Below are 18,767 nucleotides of genomic sequence, written 5' to 3' on the forward strand. Positions count from 1 at the left end.
TCACTAAATGAATCCTGATTACAAGTGGCGCGCGACGACGTAATGCCATTGAGTGAAAGAACAGTTCTAAGCAGCGAAAGAACAGTATAAGCGTTGCACGTATACGGTTCTTTCATTCATCTACCAAATTGCCCTGTCGATATTGAATCACAGAGAGTTGTGTTTATACTGTTCTTTTGCCCAGTGATGCGTTAACCTATTAAACGTATTTTGCTATCTCAGTTCAAAATGTCATTTTTGGCCTTTATATTATTCTTTCACTCACCGATTCATTTAATCTCTCTAATGTTCGATTACAAATTATTTTTGATAAATTCGGCATCACCGCGCTAAAAACTCTCATAAGGACTGCATTACCTATACTCCATCTAATTTACTTACCGTTGCACGTCATCCGCGTCATAGCCCGTGACGTCACATGATACCAACACGAAATATTTAGGCGGTAGGTATTTTTTAGAATCACTTTGCCGAGTACACTGGCATTACAGCCACTAGACATATTTTATTATATACGCGTAGAAATAATATTTAAAGATTTCTATTATCCCTTGAACGCCCAACCTTTTGTAGGTTCCATGTATGACCAAGGGCGGGTAAAAAATGTCCACCTCGAAAATAGCTAATATATTTATTGAGAGTTGTTGGAAATGGATTAAACTTAAGGATCTTATGCTTAATAAACACAGCATCTTCTAAAATATTAATATAAACATTTTACAAACCTTACAACAAAATTACAATGTACATCAAAATTAATATACCAGTAAAAGCCAGTAATTCAGATTTGTCGATTTTCTCCACATTAGTCCTTTCAGCCTCCTCATTGGCGGATAATTATGTCGATTATGTAATTATACGTCGATAATTATATGGATTATGTTCCTACCAACGAGAAATAATATAGAAACCTTTAGTAACAAGGTGTAAGTTTTACCAAGGGTGTACTTTTCGTGCCCACCCATATTTAACTGAAGATATTTCTTTTATTTTTAAAAATATCGGTAGAATTAAATTAACATTCGATAAAGGGCTGTCTTTTTAACAATAAATAATTTTTGAAAAATTTTTAAACACGTAATAAATATGTTACAAGGGAATACGCATTAGGTGGACATTTTTTACCCACCCTTGGGCGTTTAAGGATTAATGGTAACTTAAAGAAATACACAATAATATGTTTAATTTAATTTGTATAAATGGATTATAAAGCGTTTTTATGAAGCACATTTGTCCGGAATACACTGTAACTATAATCGAACGAAGGTGATATTTTGGCATAAATTGGTAACATTTATTTGACAGTTGCGGTGATGACACTTCATATTTGTTTATATTCTTTACTATAAGTATTTGTTTCATTATATTTACTGTTTTTATTATGTACTTTAACGTAAGATTATAACTTAATTCTTGTTTTCTATTTCTAAAGTTTTTATATATTTACATTGAATATTAATTTGTTTTGCTGTATGATCCATTTCCGCAGAAATTGTGTGATGTATTTGATTTAAAATGAATTCAAGAATTTTTTGAAATTGGGCAACAATGTCAACTTAGATCTCTAACGTAGATATGATGTGCAACGGTAAGTAAATTAGACGGACTGTATGTTCCTTATACTGTAAAGTCAAGGTGGGACGGACTATAGTAAATATTGTTAAAATATATAATACGATAATTATTAGTAAATAAATATTAGTAGAATCTGACAGGAGAATGTAATATGTACTAATTTCATTTTGAGATTATCATCATTCCATTTGCCTTTATCCCCATACTATGATGGTTCTGCTTGTCTGCTTAACTAAATACTTTTCACCATAAGTTTCTATCATGGGTCATAGCAATAATGATCCTCCTCATAGACTTTTCGTTTTTGTGCTGCAATAGGTTTTATTTATCCTACCTGGCTTTCTTTTTCCTTTGGATGTTTAGCATAACATTTTCATATCTATAACATATATTAGTTTTTTACTATATGCGTGACCATACATGTAGTGACGATCATAAATACCTAAAACTATTATTTTTCATCTGAGCACATAACACAATCTTAAGAAGAACATTCAAAATATGTATTTTTGTCCAACAAAATTAAACTACATGTAAAAGTTTCTTTACTTTTTTTTCCATTAGCTGCCATGGTCTGATGTAGACGAGGTAGACATTGCCAATGTAATTAACATTCTGTACAAATTATATCTTCCCTACATTCAACAAACGGTGACACTGATCTGCATTCAAATTCCCAGCTGTCATTCACTTTGTATGCGAACTACATATTAATTTTGAGGCCCCTTTGGCAACTTGCTTCATTGACATGTCTTACTAGTGTTTAGTTAGAGGTCTTCTAAATTAAAAGGGGTAGTTCCCTGGGTTTGCTGTATACCTTATAGTTAAACAAACTGGAACATGAAGTAAAACCACTTCTATGTAAAAGGTATATTTACTAAAATTTTTAAAAATCCCAATGGATTGAATAAAATGTGTTCATCAGAACGTTTTCGAACCTATCGGTCCATCATCAGTGAATCTAAAATCTAATAATCTAAAATTTAATAGTGGGATTACTTATTTGATTTTAGATTCACTGATGATGGACCGATAGGTTCGAAAACGTTCTGATGAACACATGTTATTCAATCCATTGGGATTTTTAAAAAATTTAGTAAGTATATCTTTTACATAGAAGTGGTTTTACTTCATGTTCCAGTTTGTCTTCTAAATTCTCTTCGAGAATGGCTGTATCGTTAAGGTATCATAATATTTTTAATTATTTTTTCACCTATTATTATTCCTACAAACTGTCTAATCATCTAAAGCTTCCTTAAAAATGTCTTCAAAGCATAGCTATATTGAAAAGATTGGTTGACAAAACATCCAAAACAGAGATAGAACATCACCATCAATGACTAATAACTAGGGGAGTGCAGATAGATTTTCACTTCGGAAAAAATCAAACAAGATAGAACTTTTTGTAATTGCCATAAGAAATGTTTAATAAACAATATATCAAAAAGTTCTACTCGACAAGTGGTGCTTCATTTTTTATTAAACAAATGAACTGCGAAATTAGATGTTTTTTTAAATAACTCCGAAAATATAAACTATAGAAAAAAAATGACTTGACCATTAAAAAAATTCAGAAAATGTTAAAAAAACACCTTATATAAAGATTTTTCTAAAATTAAATCTGTAGCGTCTATAATTTTTTATTTATAACGCTAAAGTCACCCTTCTCACAAACATTGGCGCACTGTAAACTAGCGTTCGGAGAAGTGCACAGTCCAGTTATTTTCATGTAATTCTTTAACTAATGTATGAAATGATATTTTACAAATTGGACCTGAAAGAAGAATAATTAAGATATCTTATGGTTATAATAAAAAGAAATAAAATGTATGAGCATAAGTACGGTGTGGGCGGAAAGTGAGACTTACATGAATTTTGTTTAAAAATGATTTAAAAATGTGTAACTAATACAATTTTTCTTATAAAACTCTCAATTTTGCACAACTTACCTTTCAAACATCTTACTAAACGATGTTTCATTCAAAAAAAATCTCAAAAATTTAATTCAAATGATACGACGTCTGAAAAAATGTAATTTAAATGCCTTTAAGACGGCATTACTCAAATTTGAACAGATCTATTACAATTTTATAGGTGCTTTTTTTAAGCTTAGGATGTAATTTTTAAAATGCTCTAAATTGTTTTACTTTAGAAATAAAATAGACTATTTCCTTTTAAGAAAATTAAGAAAGATAACAAAAATGTAATACAAAAACAGAAAATTACCAGCTAAAAAAATGTTTATACAAAGTGATCAAAACTTTTTTTCTGTAAAACCGTTGATTGAGGTATTGGAACCCATATCAATATTTCAATCAACGGTAAAACTTACCTAAAATACATTCAATAATAACTAAAATACATTTAATAATAAGCTTCAACAATAATAAATGTTCAACAGAAAAAAAAATTTTAGCTCTTATACAGTATGTCTGCGTAACTTGGAACCTATTGATAACTTTTTTATTATCAGTTTTACGAAAAAAAGTTATTCTTTTTAAAATACTCTGCATCATATATAATCTAAGATGCAACCATCAGATATCCAATTTTATTAATTTTATACGAGGTATGTCAGAAAATATGAATTTCACTCAAGAGTGAAGTACCTTTATATTTCTCAATATCGAAAATTGTTATTAAGAAAAGTTGTTTCTAATTAAAATATTGTGAATAATAAATGCACTTCACTCTTAAGAAAAAATTATATTTTTTACATACCTACCTCGTATAAAATTGAAAAAGTTTGATATCTGATGGTTGCATCTTAGATTTTAGACCAGGTAGAGCATTTTATAAAGAATAACTTTTTTTTCGTAAAATTGATAATAAAGTAGTTATCATACCTAATTATAATAAAATTATAATGGGTATCCGTAATTGAGAAAAAAAACTGATTTTTTTTTCGATTAGAATTATGTAATTGTATATTAAAACATAGTTTTTAATTTCAAACAACTTTTCCTAATAGCATTTTTTGATATTCTGGAATATAAAGGTACTTTACTCTTTAACGGAATTCATATTTTTGACATAACTCGTATAATATTGATAAAATTTGATATCTGATGGTTGAGTTCAATTGTTAATTAACAATTTACAGTCGCAATAAAAACCAAAATAATCATGAGACATTGATCAAACTTAGAAAGATTATAAAGATGTGATGCCTATTTAATATTTTGTCGACAAAATATAATTTTTTTTGCATGATCTTACAATTAGTTTTGCAAACAAATTAACATTTCTCAGAAATTGTTTATTATATTCTAATTTTAAAAAATACTTAAAATGCGTATTTTAAAGGTCTTGAAAATGAATGCTTCAAAAAAAATTTCCAACCATTTGCAAAAAAGTTATGAAACAGCAAAGTAAATATACGATTGCTCCGTTGTTTATAATTTGTTTTAATTGTTTCAAAGCTTAAAAGTGAGTCTGTGGTACACTCTAATTACTCACAAAGAATATCAAATATTAGTTCAATGGTTCTATTTTAATCAAAGATTAACAATACTTTTTTTGTAATTTTTAGCGCGAAAGTAGGCTTGGTACAGAGCCGGAGATGTTCACTCGAAGCGACTGACACGCTTTAAACTCGCGCGAGTTGTGTATGTGGACGGGTATAATACATAGCTACGGTACTGTATTAGTATACTTTCGCGCGTGTAAATTACAAAAAAAAATATTTATAATCTTTAATTAAAATATAACCATTAAACTAATAATCGATATTTTTTGTCAGTAATTAGCTTGTACTTTAAAAAACTCACTTTTACGCTTTGAAAGAATAAAAAAAAATTATAAACAACGCAGTAATCGTATGTTTACTTTGCTGTTTCATAACTTTTTTGCAAATGGTTGTAAAAAAGTTTTAAAACATTCATTTTCAAGATATTTGAAATACGCATTTTAACTATTTTTTAAAATTAGAATATAATAAAAACTTTCTGAGAAACGTTAATTCGTTTATAACTATTTCTTTTTAAACATTTAAAAATTATGCAAAAAAAATAAAAATTTATATTTTGTCGACAAAATGTTAAATAGGCATCTTATCTTTATAAGATTTCAAAGTTTGATCAGTGTATCATAATTATTTTGGTTATTATTGCGACCGTAAATTATTAATTAACAATTGAATTGTTGCTAAAATATTCGTTCAATTTTCACCAGCTTCTGGAACTATAATCTAAACCAAGAAGGCTTTTAAGTCACCAAATTATTTAATTATTGGTAGATAATTGCTTATCTAAAACTTTATTTGAAAATTAAAGATTTTGTTTTGAAAACCCGCATTTTCCGAAGAAAATTTTCGTCGGAGCAGATCGGGAAAAACATATCTCTATGCAGAATTTAATTGCGGTGAATTTTTATTTGAGTGTTTTTGTTGTAAAGTTAAAATCTTCGGAGTTATAGAGCAATAATTGAAAAAAAAACACGATTTTCGGGCGCCATTTTGTTTATAAAAAAAGTAGCACACTATCTGCGGACTTTGCATACCTATATTATTAATATATACAACTATAAGCTTCGATTCCAGCAATTAAATTGCTGGTAAATAACTTTTCCCAAAAATGGCCTATTCTCCGATAATCAGCCCAGACTACTATGTGTATATCGTATCTCTATTATAATTCAAATATTATACGTATGTATTCGTTTTGTTCCAGGTTGATAATGATCGTTGAGAGCCAAAGAGACGAGAGGCATATTTACGATGTAAAATTTGTGTTAAGTAGGTTATCATTTGAAAGACAACATGAAGGTATTAATCGAGTTTCGACAAATGGTTTACTTTCATGTATATTTCCATCTCATGATGCAACGTTAAGAGGTAGACAAACACAAAGAACCATTAACGATGGAGAGTAAGTATTTTTGGTAAATAATATTTATTATTGAATCAGTTAAAAGATTGATAAGATAATAGTTATTTATGTACCAAGTCAGTAAAGTGACTCTTTATCGAACGAGTCTGATATTACGAGAAGAGCGAGCGTAGCGAGCGAGGCGAGTAACAGACGAGTTCGATAAGGAGTCTTTACTGACGTGGTGCATACAAAATTTTATCGCCAACATATATTTTTTTAATTTAACGTCGTCCGAACCGCTAGAGTTATAAACGACAACAATGGAAAATACATATTAAAAATAAAAAGAGATTATAATATTAAGTAAATACATAATGTACTAACAAAAAGTATACCTGAAAAATTTGTGATGCAATTAGATGTATTTTATTCCTATTTCCGTTAAAAACTGTATTGTAATATTGTCGATGTTTGTATTGTGTCTAAGAAGCTCAGACAATATCCCTGGGAAGGTTGAGTTTACTTCTCGTTTGCTGGTATATTTGACAATTGGTTAAGATATGTTTTATTGATATAAAATAATATTTGCCAACATAATTTGATATTGGTTTTAACACTTACTTGCAATTTACAATTTAAGAACTTTTCAAATTTTAGACGTCATAATAAATAATTTCATGACAGTGAAATAGATTAACTAACCATCAGTGATATAGGAGAGAGGGGATACGACATAAGGGATAATTTTGTATTTACTAAATGAAACCACTTGATTTGACACTTTTGTGCTACATCCAATATGGTGACGGGCAGGTTTTTATACGTTATAATATATGGAACATGTTATTAATTAGTTATTAAAATTATTAATTATTTATATATTTATATAAAATAATATAATTTTTTAATTATATATTTTAAATAAAGCAGAATATACTACTAAAGAGTTGTTCCGCCATATTGGATGGAGCGTTTTTGCGAGTGAAACCGAGCCCATCTACTTCACCTTATGCCGTATCCCCTCCCTCCCACATCACTGCTAACCATACAGAAGCGACAGTGATGACAGATAACTTGCAAGATGACCGCTTTCGATTTTTCATCGAATATTGAATAATTACTAAATCGGTAAAGTTTTAATTTATTTTATATGAATATAATTACAAAATACTACAGAATTTCATTGACATAAATTTAATTGATAATATAGCAAATTGCGTACAATATTTTTAATAATTAAAGTAAATAAATTTTAAGTCAACTCAAATACTCGCCATTCGATTACTGCCATCGACCACTTACATTCATCATCATCATCATTCTCTTTGCCTTATCCCTATGCGGGGTCGGCTTCCCTAATTGCATTTCTCCACACAATTCTATCTTGGGTCATATCAATGTTAATCCCCTTTACCAACATATCCTGCCTTATCGCCTCCCCCTAGGTCTTCTTTGGTCTTCTTCTCCTACTCCTTCCAGGAATCTGCACTTCAGCTATTCTTCGTATTGGGTGATTAACGTCTCGACGTTGAACATGACCAAACCATCTTAACCTACGCTCTCTCATTTTGGCATCAATTGGTGCCACACCTAGACTTCCCCTAATATACTCATTTCTAATTTTATCCTTCTTTGTCACTCCACTCATCCATCTAATCATTCTCATTTATGCATTCGTTGTTCCTCTTTCTTTTTCACTGCCCAACATTCAGTTCCGTACATCATAGCCGGTCTTATGGCTGTTTTATAGAATTTTCCCTTCAGCTTCATTGGAATTTTTCTGTCACACAACACACCACTCGCTTCTTTCCACTTCATCCATCCAGCCCTAATTCTACTGCATGCATCTCCATCTATTTCTGCATTACTCTGTAATACCGATCCTAGGTACTTAAAACTATTGTTTTTCACAATCATTTCACCATCCAAAGATATCATTTTATTTGTAGTAGCTCCATCTTTAAATGAACATTCCAAATACTCTGTTTTTGTCCTACTAAGTTTTAAACCTTTTTCCTCCAGAGCTTTTCTCCACTGTTCCAGTTTTTGTTCTAAGTCTCTTTCACTATTTCCTACTAACACGACATCATCAGCATACATTAAGCACCATGGAATGTTACCCTGTAGTTTCGCTGTTATCTGGTCCAAAACTAATGAGAATAAATACGGACTAAGCACAGAGCCTTGGTGCAATCCTACTTTCACATGAAATTTATCAGTCTCTCCCACACCTGTCCTAACACTAGTCGTTACTCCCTCATACATATCCCTCACAATCTTTACATATTCACCAGGGACTCCTTTCTTATTGAGTGCCCACCACAGAATCTCTCGAGGAACTCTATCATATGCTTTCTCAAGATCAATGAATACCATATGAGCGTTTGTTTCTTTACTCCTGTATTTTTCCATCAACTGTCTTATAATGAAAATTGCATCTGTTGTTGATCTACCCTGCATAAAGCCAAATTGATTCTCGGATATTTCGGTCTCTTCACGTATCCGTCTGTCAATTACTCTTTCCCATATTTTCATGGTGTGGCTAAGCAGTTTTATAGCCCTGTAGTTTGTACATTGTTGTATATCTCCCTTGTTTTTGTAAACAGGTACCAGTATACTGCTACTCCATTCGTCTGGCATTTGTCCGACTTCCATAATTCTATTAAATAGACCTGCTAGCCACCTTGTTCCTGGCTCTCCCAATGCTCTCCATACTTCCCCAGGAATATCATCTGGTCCTACCGCTTTTCCTTTCTTTATTTTTTGAAGCGCTTGAGCCACTTCCTCGTTGGTTATTTTGGTGACCATTGCTGCTACTGTCTCCGTTGACTCTACAGGCTGTCTCTCAAATTTTTCATTTAATAAGCTGTCAAAGTACTTTCTCGACCACTTACATTCAATCTCGGTTAATTTGATTAATCGCGGCAGGTAAAGTAAAATCCTTCTTTCAGTACAATAAAGTGTTACTTTACTGCCGCAAATGAGGGCAAATGAGTACAATAATGAATGACTTTAGTGACGGTTGGCCTATGCTCTCGAAAATAAACTAATAAGATAGTAAACCATCTTTTAGTAAAGTCGTTCCACGAACGCCACTCGTCAATATTGGCAATATCATTTTAAAGTCTTCTATGTACTTTAAAATGTCTGAAATGCCGATATAAATTAGTCACATTAAATAAATTATTTTTAGAAGAATTTTTTACTAAGCAACAACATTTTTGTTTAATTTAGTATTATTTTTTATTTTGACAACGACACCCGACTTGGGCGTCGAAACGTTAATAAAATAATTTTTTGGTAAAATTGTGGCTTATTTCCCATTGAAAATAGTTGATTATAAAAATGCCACAAGGAAATAGCTTCAGAACAACATTCATATTTAAATTCTAGAGTTATTTCCCAACCCACATCCAGGCTGTAAAGTTGGAGGGGGGTTCGTGTTTGGTGTCATTTGATAGGTTTTTGAAAAATATTAAACACGTGTTTTTTGGTTTTTCATTTCGAAGTGTATTTCTCGAGATATTAATTAGGCTGTTTCTATAATTACCTATGGTTCACGATAAATCGTTTTTTTCCGATTATAGCATCTGTCCACAATTCGAAAATATGTCTCAATTCAAAGTTGCTTACTTTTAAGTAAGGAATCCAAATATGCCATAAAAACTGGGAGTTTCTATTTAAGATTTTAAAGTTACCCTCCACCCCACCTCCAGATGTGGAGTGTTGGTCGTGTCTAGTGGGTAGATTTTTGAAAATTAATGAACACGTATTTTTCAGTTTTTCGATCCTATGTTCATTTCGCGAAATATTCGACGGTTCCGTTACAGTAAAACCAATTTGTCTGCAAGCCGTGAGGAGAAGAAATGACAGACGTTCGTTTATGCGGTGCAAGTGACCTTGAGGGTTTTTGTTAACTCTGTTTACCTGTACTTTTGAGACACCCTATATAAGCGTCTCCTACTGGTTGGGAAGAGAGAAAGTGAGGAGTTTCAATGTGTTAGAGAGACAGATCGAACAATCGCAAAAGACTTCGTCACTGGGCGCTGGTACGCATGGCCGGCGATACCTGGCCTGGAAGGGATGCACTGTAGGCGGGCGCCGTTGTTTAGGGGGCGCCATAATGAGCTTTTTTTCTGGTAGTCTTACACAAAATACTAATTTTAAAAAACCGAAGAGCGCGTATGTTAGTTTTGCAGACGGGCACCTAATACCCTAGTAGACTGGGAGATATTATACAGAAGTTCAGCCACGATTTTCTAAGTCCTGCCTTTTGCAATACTGGAAGGGTAGACGATGTAATTACAATCTGTGGAAACATCCACAAATTTCCTGTGACATTTTCCTGTAAAAATTAGATTTTCCCAAAAAATAAAAATAGGGTTTTGCGATGAATTTCTAAGTCCTGCCATATCCGTAGATAGACAGGATACTATCGATTTTATGAAGAAAATTTTTTGGGCAGGACGGTCGCAAAAGTACTTAGGGAGTATACATATATACAAATATGTAATGAAAATAATGAAATTTTCATGATTTTCTAAGTCCTGCCAACTTAATAAACTAAACATATTTATTTCAAAATGATCAAAAAAATATTGGCATGACGTCTCCTAATGTTTAAGTATACTTGTCCCTTGGAAAATTCTGCCGAAAATTCTCACCCTGATTCCGTGATTTTCTAAGTCCTGCCTTTAAAAAGTTATAATACTCAAATACAATCAATACCTTTTCGGTACTCGGCAGGAAGGTTAAACAGTTCTTGTAAAGGGTCGTTTAAACACAGCGATAAATCAAACAACTTATCAAGGTCAATCGAGTTGTTGCAACTTATCATTGTGTGTAAACGGTGCATCGCACAACTTATCAAAGTTGGAGTTGGGTTGAAGGTGGTATCGCATTGAATCGCAGCGTCTAAACAGCGTTTCAACTTGTCATCACAACTAGTTGCTGTGACTTATCGTTGTGTTTAAACGACGCTTAAGACGGCAGGAGTCCTAGATTTGTAAGAAAATTCGTGAAAAAGTCAACGATTTTCTAATTCATGCCATTTTGCACAAGTTTCAAGAATCTTAATATAAGTCTATATACAAAGAGGCAGGATGGTTTTATGGTTATTTTGTATACAGGGTGGGGCATTAGTGTGGGCTAGTCCAATTACTCGTTTGTCGTAAGATATACGAAAAAAGTTATTTAGGTAAAACATGTGCCACAGATAGGACTATAATTTAACAGTATTTTCTAATATACAGGGCTACCCGTTTTCACAGGGTGACAAAAATTTATGTTTTTTTAAATGGAATACCCTGTATATTTTTACATTTTTGGATTCTACTCGATGTTCTCTTTAATAAAATATAGTGTTTTGAAATATTATACGAGGTAGTTTAAAATATAATTACGTTTTTTTTTTATTTTGTAGGAACATTCACACCCTATACATATTGTTAGTGATTTGATATCCAAACTTCTATTAATTTATGTTTAAACGATTTTTAATATAGTCTACTATTGTCAGTTATTAATAGTATACCAAAATGTTTAATTTTAGTATACGGGGTTGGTTGAAACTTGAAACTCGGAATGAGTATTTTTTGAGTTTTCTTAAATGGGACACCCTGTATTTTAGTATTATAATAAAATGATATTTTATGGTACCTTTTTATTTGCTAAGCATTTTCTATACCATATTTATATATTAATTTCGGCAGTAAATTGATACAGACAGATTACTCAGGTGGTTTTTGGGGTTTCTGAACAAGAATGTCACATTAGAACAGATCTTTACCTAGTGCCCGGGGTGACTGATATACACGCCGTATTCTTAAATTTCGAGGCTTTCAGACACTAAAGTGATGCAAGTAGATTTCTCGAAGAGTTTTGTGGTTGCTGAACATGAATACGCCATCAGAATCGACCTCCAAAAACTCTCTTAAATTCGAGATCAGTCACCCTTTGCACCAGGTGCTCCGAGGGTCGGTTGTAATGTCATATTCGTGTTCGGCCATCCCAAAAACCATCGAATATTCTGTTTTTTTTTTTTAATTTATTGCCGATATCCCACGAAACTCCAGATGGCGTGCCTTAGCAGCAACTCTGGGCACTAGGTGATTCAGAGGTCGGTTCTGCTTGCGTATTCGTAACTCCATAAACCTCAAAAATAACAAAATTTTGCCCTTCATACACCGATTTTGACAGGTTTATGCACTTTTGGATGCATGTTATGCACTAAAATGCAATTTCTACCCATTTTTATATTATACACCTTTTCCTGATGTTATCCTGAACACAATGCAAAAAGTTGCAAGTAGATAGATGCTGTATTTAAAAATCGTTATTCTGGTGTTGTTAGTGTTAGTAAATTTTGCTATCAAATATAGGAAACAATATCAGGATAATATCTACAATCCTACAATATTAGGAAAACGAGTTGAGTGCGGCAACTCAGCGCCTGTTACATGCGTGTGTATTTTGTGTTCGAACAAGTAAGAAGGCGGGATAAAATTGCTATGCAACAAAATAAATTAATAACAACAAATTGATTTTAAGGCAATTAATAATTGCAATAAAGGCAATTAATAAATTTGATAATTTTACGGCAATTTAACACAATTCAACTAATCTGAAAATGCTTCCTAAGGCAGATTAAAATAACATAAAACGTGAAAGATGAGACGTGAAACATGAAACTTGAAATAAGAAACAAATAAATTGTGAAAAAACATTTGATTTCATGTGATATACTAATCGAAGAAACAAAAATAAAATTTGTATAGTCGACAATGGAAAGTTATGACGAGGTCGTTGCTGTCATGGCAAACCTTTATTACTTTCTAAGGGAGGCCGCAGATCAAAGAAACGTGAAGTAAAACATAAAACGTAAAACATGAAACAAAATGAATTGTGAAGGACGAAACCGTTTCATATTATATACTAATCAAAGAAACAAAATGAAAATTTGTATAGCCAACAATGGAAAGTAATGATGACGAGGTTGTTACTCTTGCGGCAACTTTTTATTACTGCCCAACATCATAATCATAGTACGTATTTGGTTGCAAACGAACTAAGTAATCATCTTCCCAAATTTAAATAATTTTATAGACTGAGTATTCAAACATCTACATTGTTTTATTGTGGGTCCTGGTTTAAAGAAAACTGATATTTTCTTATCATTACCTATTCGAGTACCTCTCCAGGTTATAATAATTGTACAACTCTTCATTCTACTTTACAACAGAAACCAATGCAATATTAAATTCTTGGTTGGAATTCATATTATGCACGTAATTAACTGTCCAAAACAATGAAACTGAAACCGAAAAATACAACACGATCTCTTTCCTGAAACATATTTCACCAAGATAAAAATGTTTTATGTGCATGAATCACACTCGCTTCTTGTGTGTGCGGACTTCAATTTGTTTAACTGTGTTTTATTTTCATGAAACGTGTCATGTTTTATGTTTCTTTGGTGTGGGGCCTCTCGAAGATAAAAAAGTTTCAGGCACATGAATCACACTCGTTTTATTGGTGGGCGTACTTTTAAATAGACGGAGGCCTATGACCAGTACTAGAAATTCACAATCGATAAAATCGATTCATCTCTGGAAGAGAAATAAACGTAGCAGTTTTCGTTTTTCTAAATAGAATTTTTCTAAATTCTTTTAAACTCAAAAAACCAAAAAGCGAAAAATTTTTCACATCGATTTTTCTAGAACACTGCATTGCGTATTCTTCTGAGTTAAAGCAAAAGTACCTTTTAGTACAAAACTATCCCAGAATTCAATAATCCAGTGTCAGAGATGCTTAAAAGTTAGACAGAAAAGTTATTCGATAATATATCCGTTTCCGTACCCAAACGGACCCCTATGACCGGTACTAAAAATTGACAATTGATAATTGACATTTGACAATTGACCTCTGGAAGATAAATAAGTGTACCAGTTTTCGTTTTTCCAAATAAAAGCGTTCTGCAGCTATTTTAAAGAAACTAATTACAAGACATCGATATGCTTCTTCTAGACGAAGCATATCGAAGTAGAGGTCGTCCGCCAACCAGATGGTCTGATGACATTTGTAAAGTTGTAAACGGTTTTAGATTAGTGTTTTTTAAGCATACTCGACATGGTATGACTCAAGAAAAATGTGGTGATATGAATATGTTTGTATAACACCCTGAAATAATTTTACAGACAGATAATTTAATTTTTTTATACGAAATAACTATACAACCATCCTGCCTCTTTGAAAATAGATTTATATTAACCTTCTTGAGATATGTGCGAAATGGCATGACTTAGAAAATCGTGTAATTTTCCACGAATTATCTTACAAATTTTTTAACTATATATAGTAAAAAAGGTGTAACTAAACATCCTGCCATTTTGCATAATGTATACTGAAATTATTTATTTTGTAACAAAATTTATTTTATGACTTAGAAAATCACGGAACCAGAGTGAAAATTTTATACAAAATTTTCCAAGAAACAAGTGCAGTTAAACATTAGGTGTATCTTTATTTATACGTCCATGAGGTGACGTCATGCCAATATTTTTTTTGGTCATTTTGAAATAAATATAATTAATTTATTAAGTTGGCAGGACTTAGAAAATCATGAAAATTTCATTATTTTCATTACATATTTGTATATATGTATACTCCCTAAGTACTTTTGCGACCGTCCTGCCCAAAAAATTTTCTTCATAAAATAGATAGTATCCTGTTATTCTATGGATATGGCAGGACTTAAAAATTCATCGCAACTCCCAATTTTTTTATTCATGGAAAATCTAATTTTCACAGAAAAATGTCACAGGAAACCCGTGGATTTTTTCACAAATTGTAAGTACCTTCTCTAACCTTCCAGTATTGCAAAGGGCAGGACTTAGAAAATCGTGGTTGAACTTCTGTTAATATCTCCCGGTTTATAGCACCGGTACCCCTGGTACGCTTTAGATAGATGGATAGAAATATACTTGATTGTCACTGAAAATTTTACAATTTTATGGACATAGCTTACATACAGTCAGAAACAATAACAATATCAATATATTTTATTAAAATTAGATAAATCAGCATGAAGCTATGAAGAAAATTCTAATACTTCTGGGATATACGTTATACATGTTACGTCTGAAGACTGGTATTTGTTGGCAGTCAGTATTATATAAGTACATATGTGTATTATTTCCAGATTCCTTAATCAAATCTCATTTATTTTTGTGTATTATTTACAGGTTCCTTAATCAAACGATTGCTAGAAATCAAGAGCAGAAGACGGCAGTTAGAAATATTTTAAATGCAACTTCAGTTCCATACCCTTACATAGTATTTGGGCCCCCGGGAACAGGAAAGACTGTAACGATCGTAGAGGCTATTTTACAGCTTAAATTTAAGACCACTCACAAAATTCTTGTCTGTGCCCCTTCAAATGCTGCTTGTGATTTAATTACCGAAAAGCTGCTGGAACATTGCACTACGAATGAGTTAATTAGAGTTATGTCATCTACTGTTGACTTGTAAGTATAATAATTTTTAAATTAATTAAACCTTTTTAATGTTATTTCTCTAAACTTTTTAACTGTTTTTAACTGTTAAGGGACACATTTATTTCACATACTTATCTTTTTCCTTTGTCGTCTGATGATTCACTATATTTCTCCTTGTGTTCCGTAGAAGTCTTGTTCCATCTGTTTTGAGAAGTTCTTCCAGTATTTCCTTTTTATATTTCTGACTAAAGTATTCGTTTCATTTCGGATTCGTTTATAGTTGTTGCATGCGCGTTGTGTTTGTTGTGTTCGGTATTGAAGGCTTTCTTCTTTTCTTCATTTCCTCTCGGGTTTTTCTTTTTTGGTATGTTCTTATAAGTGCTTCTGTTGCTGCGTTAATTAGGTTATTGACGATATTTAGATATTAGATATTTGACTTTTTGGCAGCTTTCCCAGATATTATCATTTTTTAATATTTCATTCTCAGCAATCTTCTCTAATATTTATAGTATTTCGACTCCTTTTTTGTGTTGGCGTCGCTTTCTTGGGTGTGATGTCTTACATGATGACTCTTAGGCTATGGTCTCTACTTATGTACATCTGCTGAGTTGAGGCATCTTGTGTCGATTATTTTTTTATGGATATATTTATATTTATTGGTTATAAATAATAATCTATCATATATCTTTGTGCATAGGTGTGATTGGCAGTTTAATTGTGTTAGCCTTTGTGGTAAAAAAATGTGTTGTTTATTGTAAGTTTGTTATTACTGCAAAAGTTCTTCATTAAAAAAAAATAAAAATGTATACCATTTTTATTCAGTTGCAATGCGAGGCAAAACTGTCTTAATTTTCACCTAGTTCCGAGACTGCAAACCAGCAAATCAATGATTTTCGCCACTTATTAGAGACCTAGGTTTGCTTTCTCTGCCCCAAGTGACGATCTTCCGAGAGCTACTCCTCGCACTGCAACTGACGTTATTGAGTGGATGCCTAGCGACATCTGCTAAATAAAAGTGTTTCAACCTAATTAAAATATTTAAAAATATTTTTAATAGTTATTTATGATAAGTGTTAAAAGTACACGTTTAAGGCACGCATGTGAAAGTTTGCAATTCACATGAGTGCCTTAAAAATGTACTTTTTAACACGCATATCATACAATATTTTTCTACAAACGTAATTACAGGACAATATCTACAAAAACTTTTACTTAAACTTGACTGACATTCCATTTTTATATTTTTTTGACATTACATCAAAATTGCCTATACGCTCTGAGCTTCGCTGGTGTCGCTCCTAGCGGACTACTAATTCAACTTTCACCGGTAATTTTTAAATTTATTATTTAATTGTTGTCGCTTAATATTTACAACGCAAAAAAGTAATTAAATTGTAATCGATTTTTTTAAGATTTTGCTAACCATTTTGACGTTCTATTGATAAAATATGAATTTCTTACTTCGGATACTTTCACAATTATCGTGTAGATGGCGCTAAGATTAATAGATTAATTTATAATTACATACGGAACATTAAAAAAACTTAAATTCAGTATTTAAAACGTAAGTATATTTAAGGTAAAAATATGTATATACCACAGCTTTGACCAACTAATATTTTTTATAATTAATGTTTTTAATTTTAATTTTAAATTAATCACTTTGACATTTATGTCAAATTTCCGGTAAACGTTTACAGACTTGTCACTAATGGCGCTCGCGAATTTGTAAATATCCCCTCTACATACGAGCTCACAGCGTATACGGTCAATACGAACTGCAGTGCCATAAAATTTTTAAAGCACTAGTGCCTTAAAGTAGCATTTTTAACGCTCGTATGGAGTGCTAAAAATTGCATTTTTAACACGGTTGTAGAAAAAGATATTTAATTGAAAAACTTATTGGACCATTTTCCTTGTGACACCTCCATGGCTTCTAAAAATTGCAAGCCAGATGGATGCTGCAATGAAGACAACAGGGAATTAAGTTGCAATTCACAACCTTTTCTTCATTTTAGTTTAACATTTTATGATTTTGCTCAATTGGGAACTTGCACATTTTTTTTATTACCTACATGATAATGTTCAGTTTTGTTCAAAAATGAGATTTCCAAAATTTCACGCTTCAAAAACTCATAATAAGTTTACATAAGTACAAATTTAAAGTCTTCGTGATTTAAAATAGTTCAAACGACCTGTGACGTCACATAATTGAACTTTATGGTTATATTTATATTTACGTTTATGTTTAATGTTTAGGTATAATTCCTCTTATTCTTTAGTTTATTAGTCTTCACCTATTTGGGTATTTGGCCAGCTCATCGTCGCGGAATAAGGGGAAAATGTTTATATTCTAATGACATATCCTATGTCTTTTAATAATATATACCAGTTTGTTGAGATTGGAGTTTGATACAGTTTTTGAAGGAAAGGAAAGAAGGTTTACCATGGAAAATAAAAGAAAACACTATGTGTTGTTTAGTGCCATTTTGTAAAAGTACAAGTTTTCTATTAAAATAGTTCAAACGATCAAACGTATTTTCTACTGACGTTTATATTGTCTAATTTAAAATTATATACAATTTTGTTTACTTTGTTGCTGCAGAATGTAAATACACAACCATATGACGTCACGACGCGTTTTGGGCTAGCTTGAATTCTTTAGAATCGTCTTTAGGTGCCAAACGGAACACAACAACAACTTTTTTTATCTTTGATACATGTTTTAAATTATGTTCTGTTGTGATTTATAACATTTTTTTTCGAATTTAAAATTTTAAGTAAGTTCCCTGTTCCGGGTATTACTTAGTTACCTATTTGAGTATTAAAATCACCCAGTGATTGTCATTTGTTTCGAGCTTCTGTCATATGTTGTATAAACTGTGTG

General features: G+C 31.7%; 1 protein-coding gene across 1 annotated transcript in view; it reads left to right on the forward strand.

The window, feature by feature from the left end:
* Positions 1-18,767, forward strand: part of LOC114325757 (putative helicase mov-10-B.1) — a 181,567-nt gene that overhangs the window by 85,926 nt on the left and 76,874 nt on the right. Inside the window, exons 11-12 of the mRNA XM_050655359.1 lie at positions 6,246-6,443; positions 15,629-15,910. Coding sequence (XP_050511316.1) covers positions 6,246-6,443; positions 15,629-15,910 — 480 coding nt within the window. The remainder of the gene's footprint in view (positions 1-6,245; positions 6,444-15,628; positions 15,911-18,767) is intronic.

Source organism: Diabrotica virgifera, chromosome 7 (assembly GCF_917563875.1).
Source record: "Diabrotica virgifera virgifera chromosome 7, PGI_DIABVI_V3a".
NCBI lineage: Eukaryota > Metazoa > Arthropoda > Insecta > Coleoptera > Chrysomelidae > Diabrotica > Diabrotica virgifera.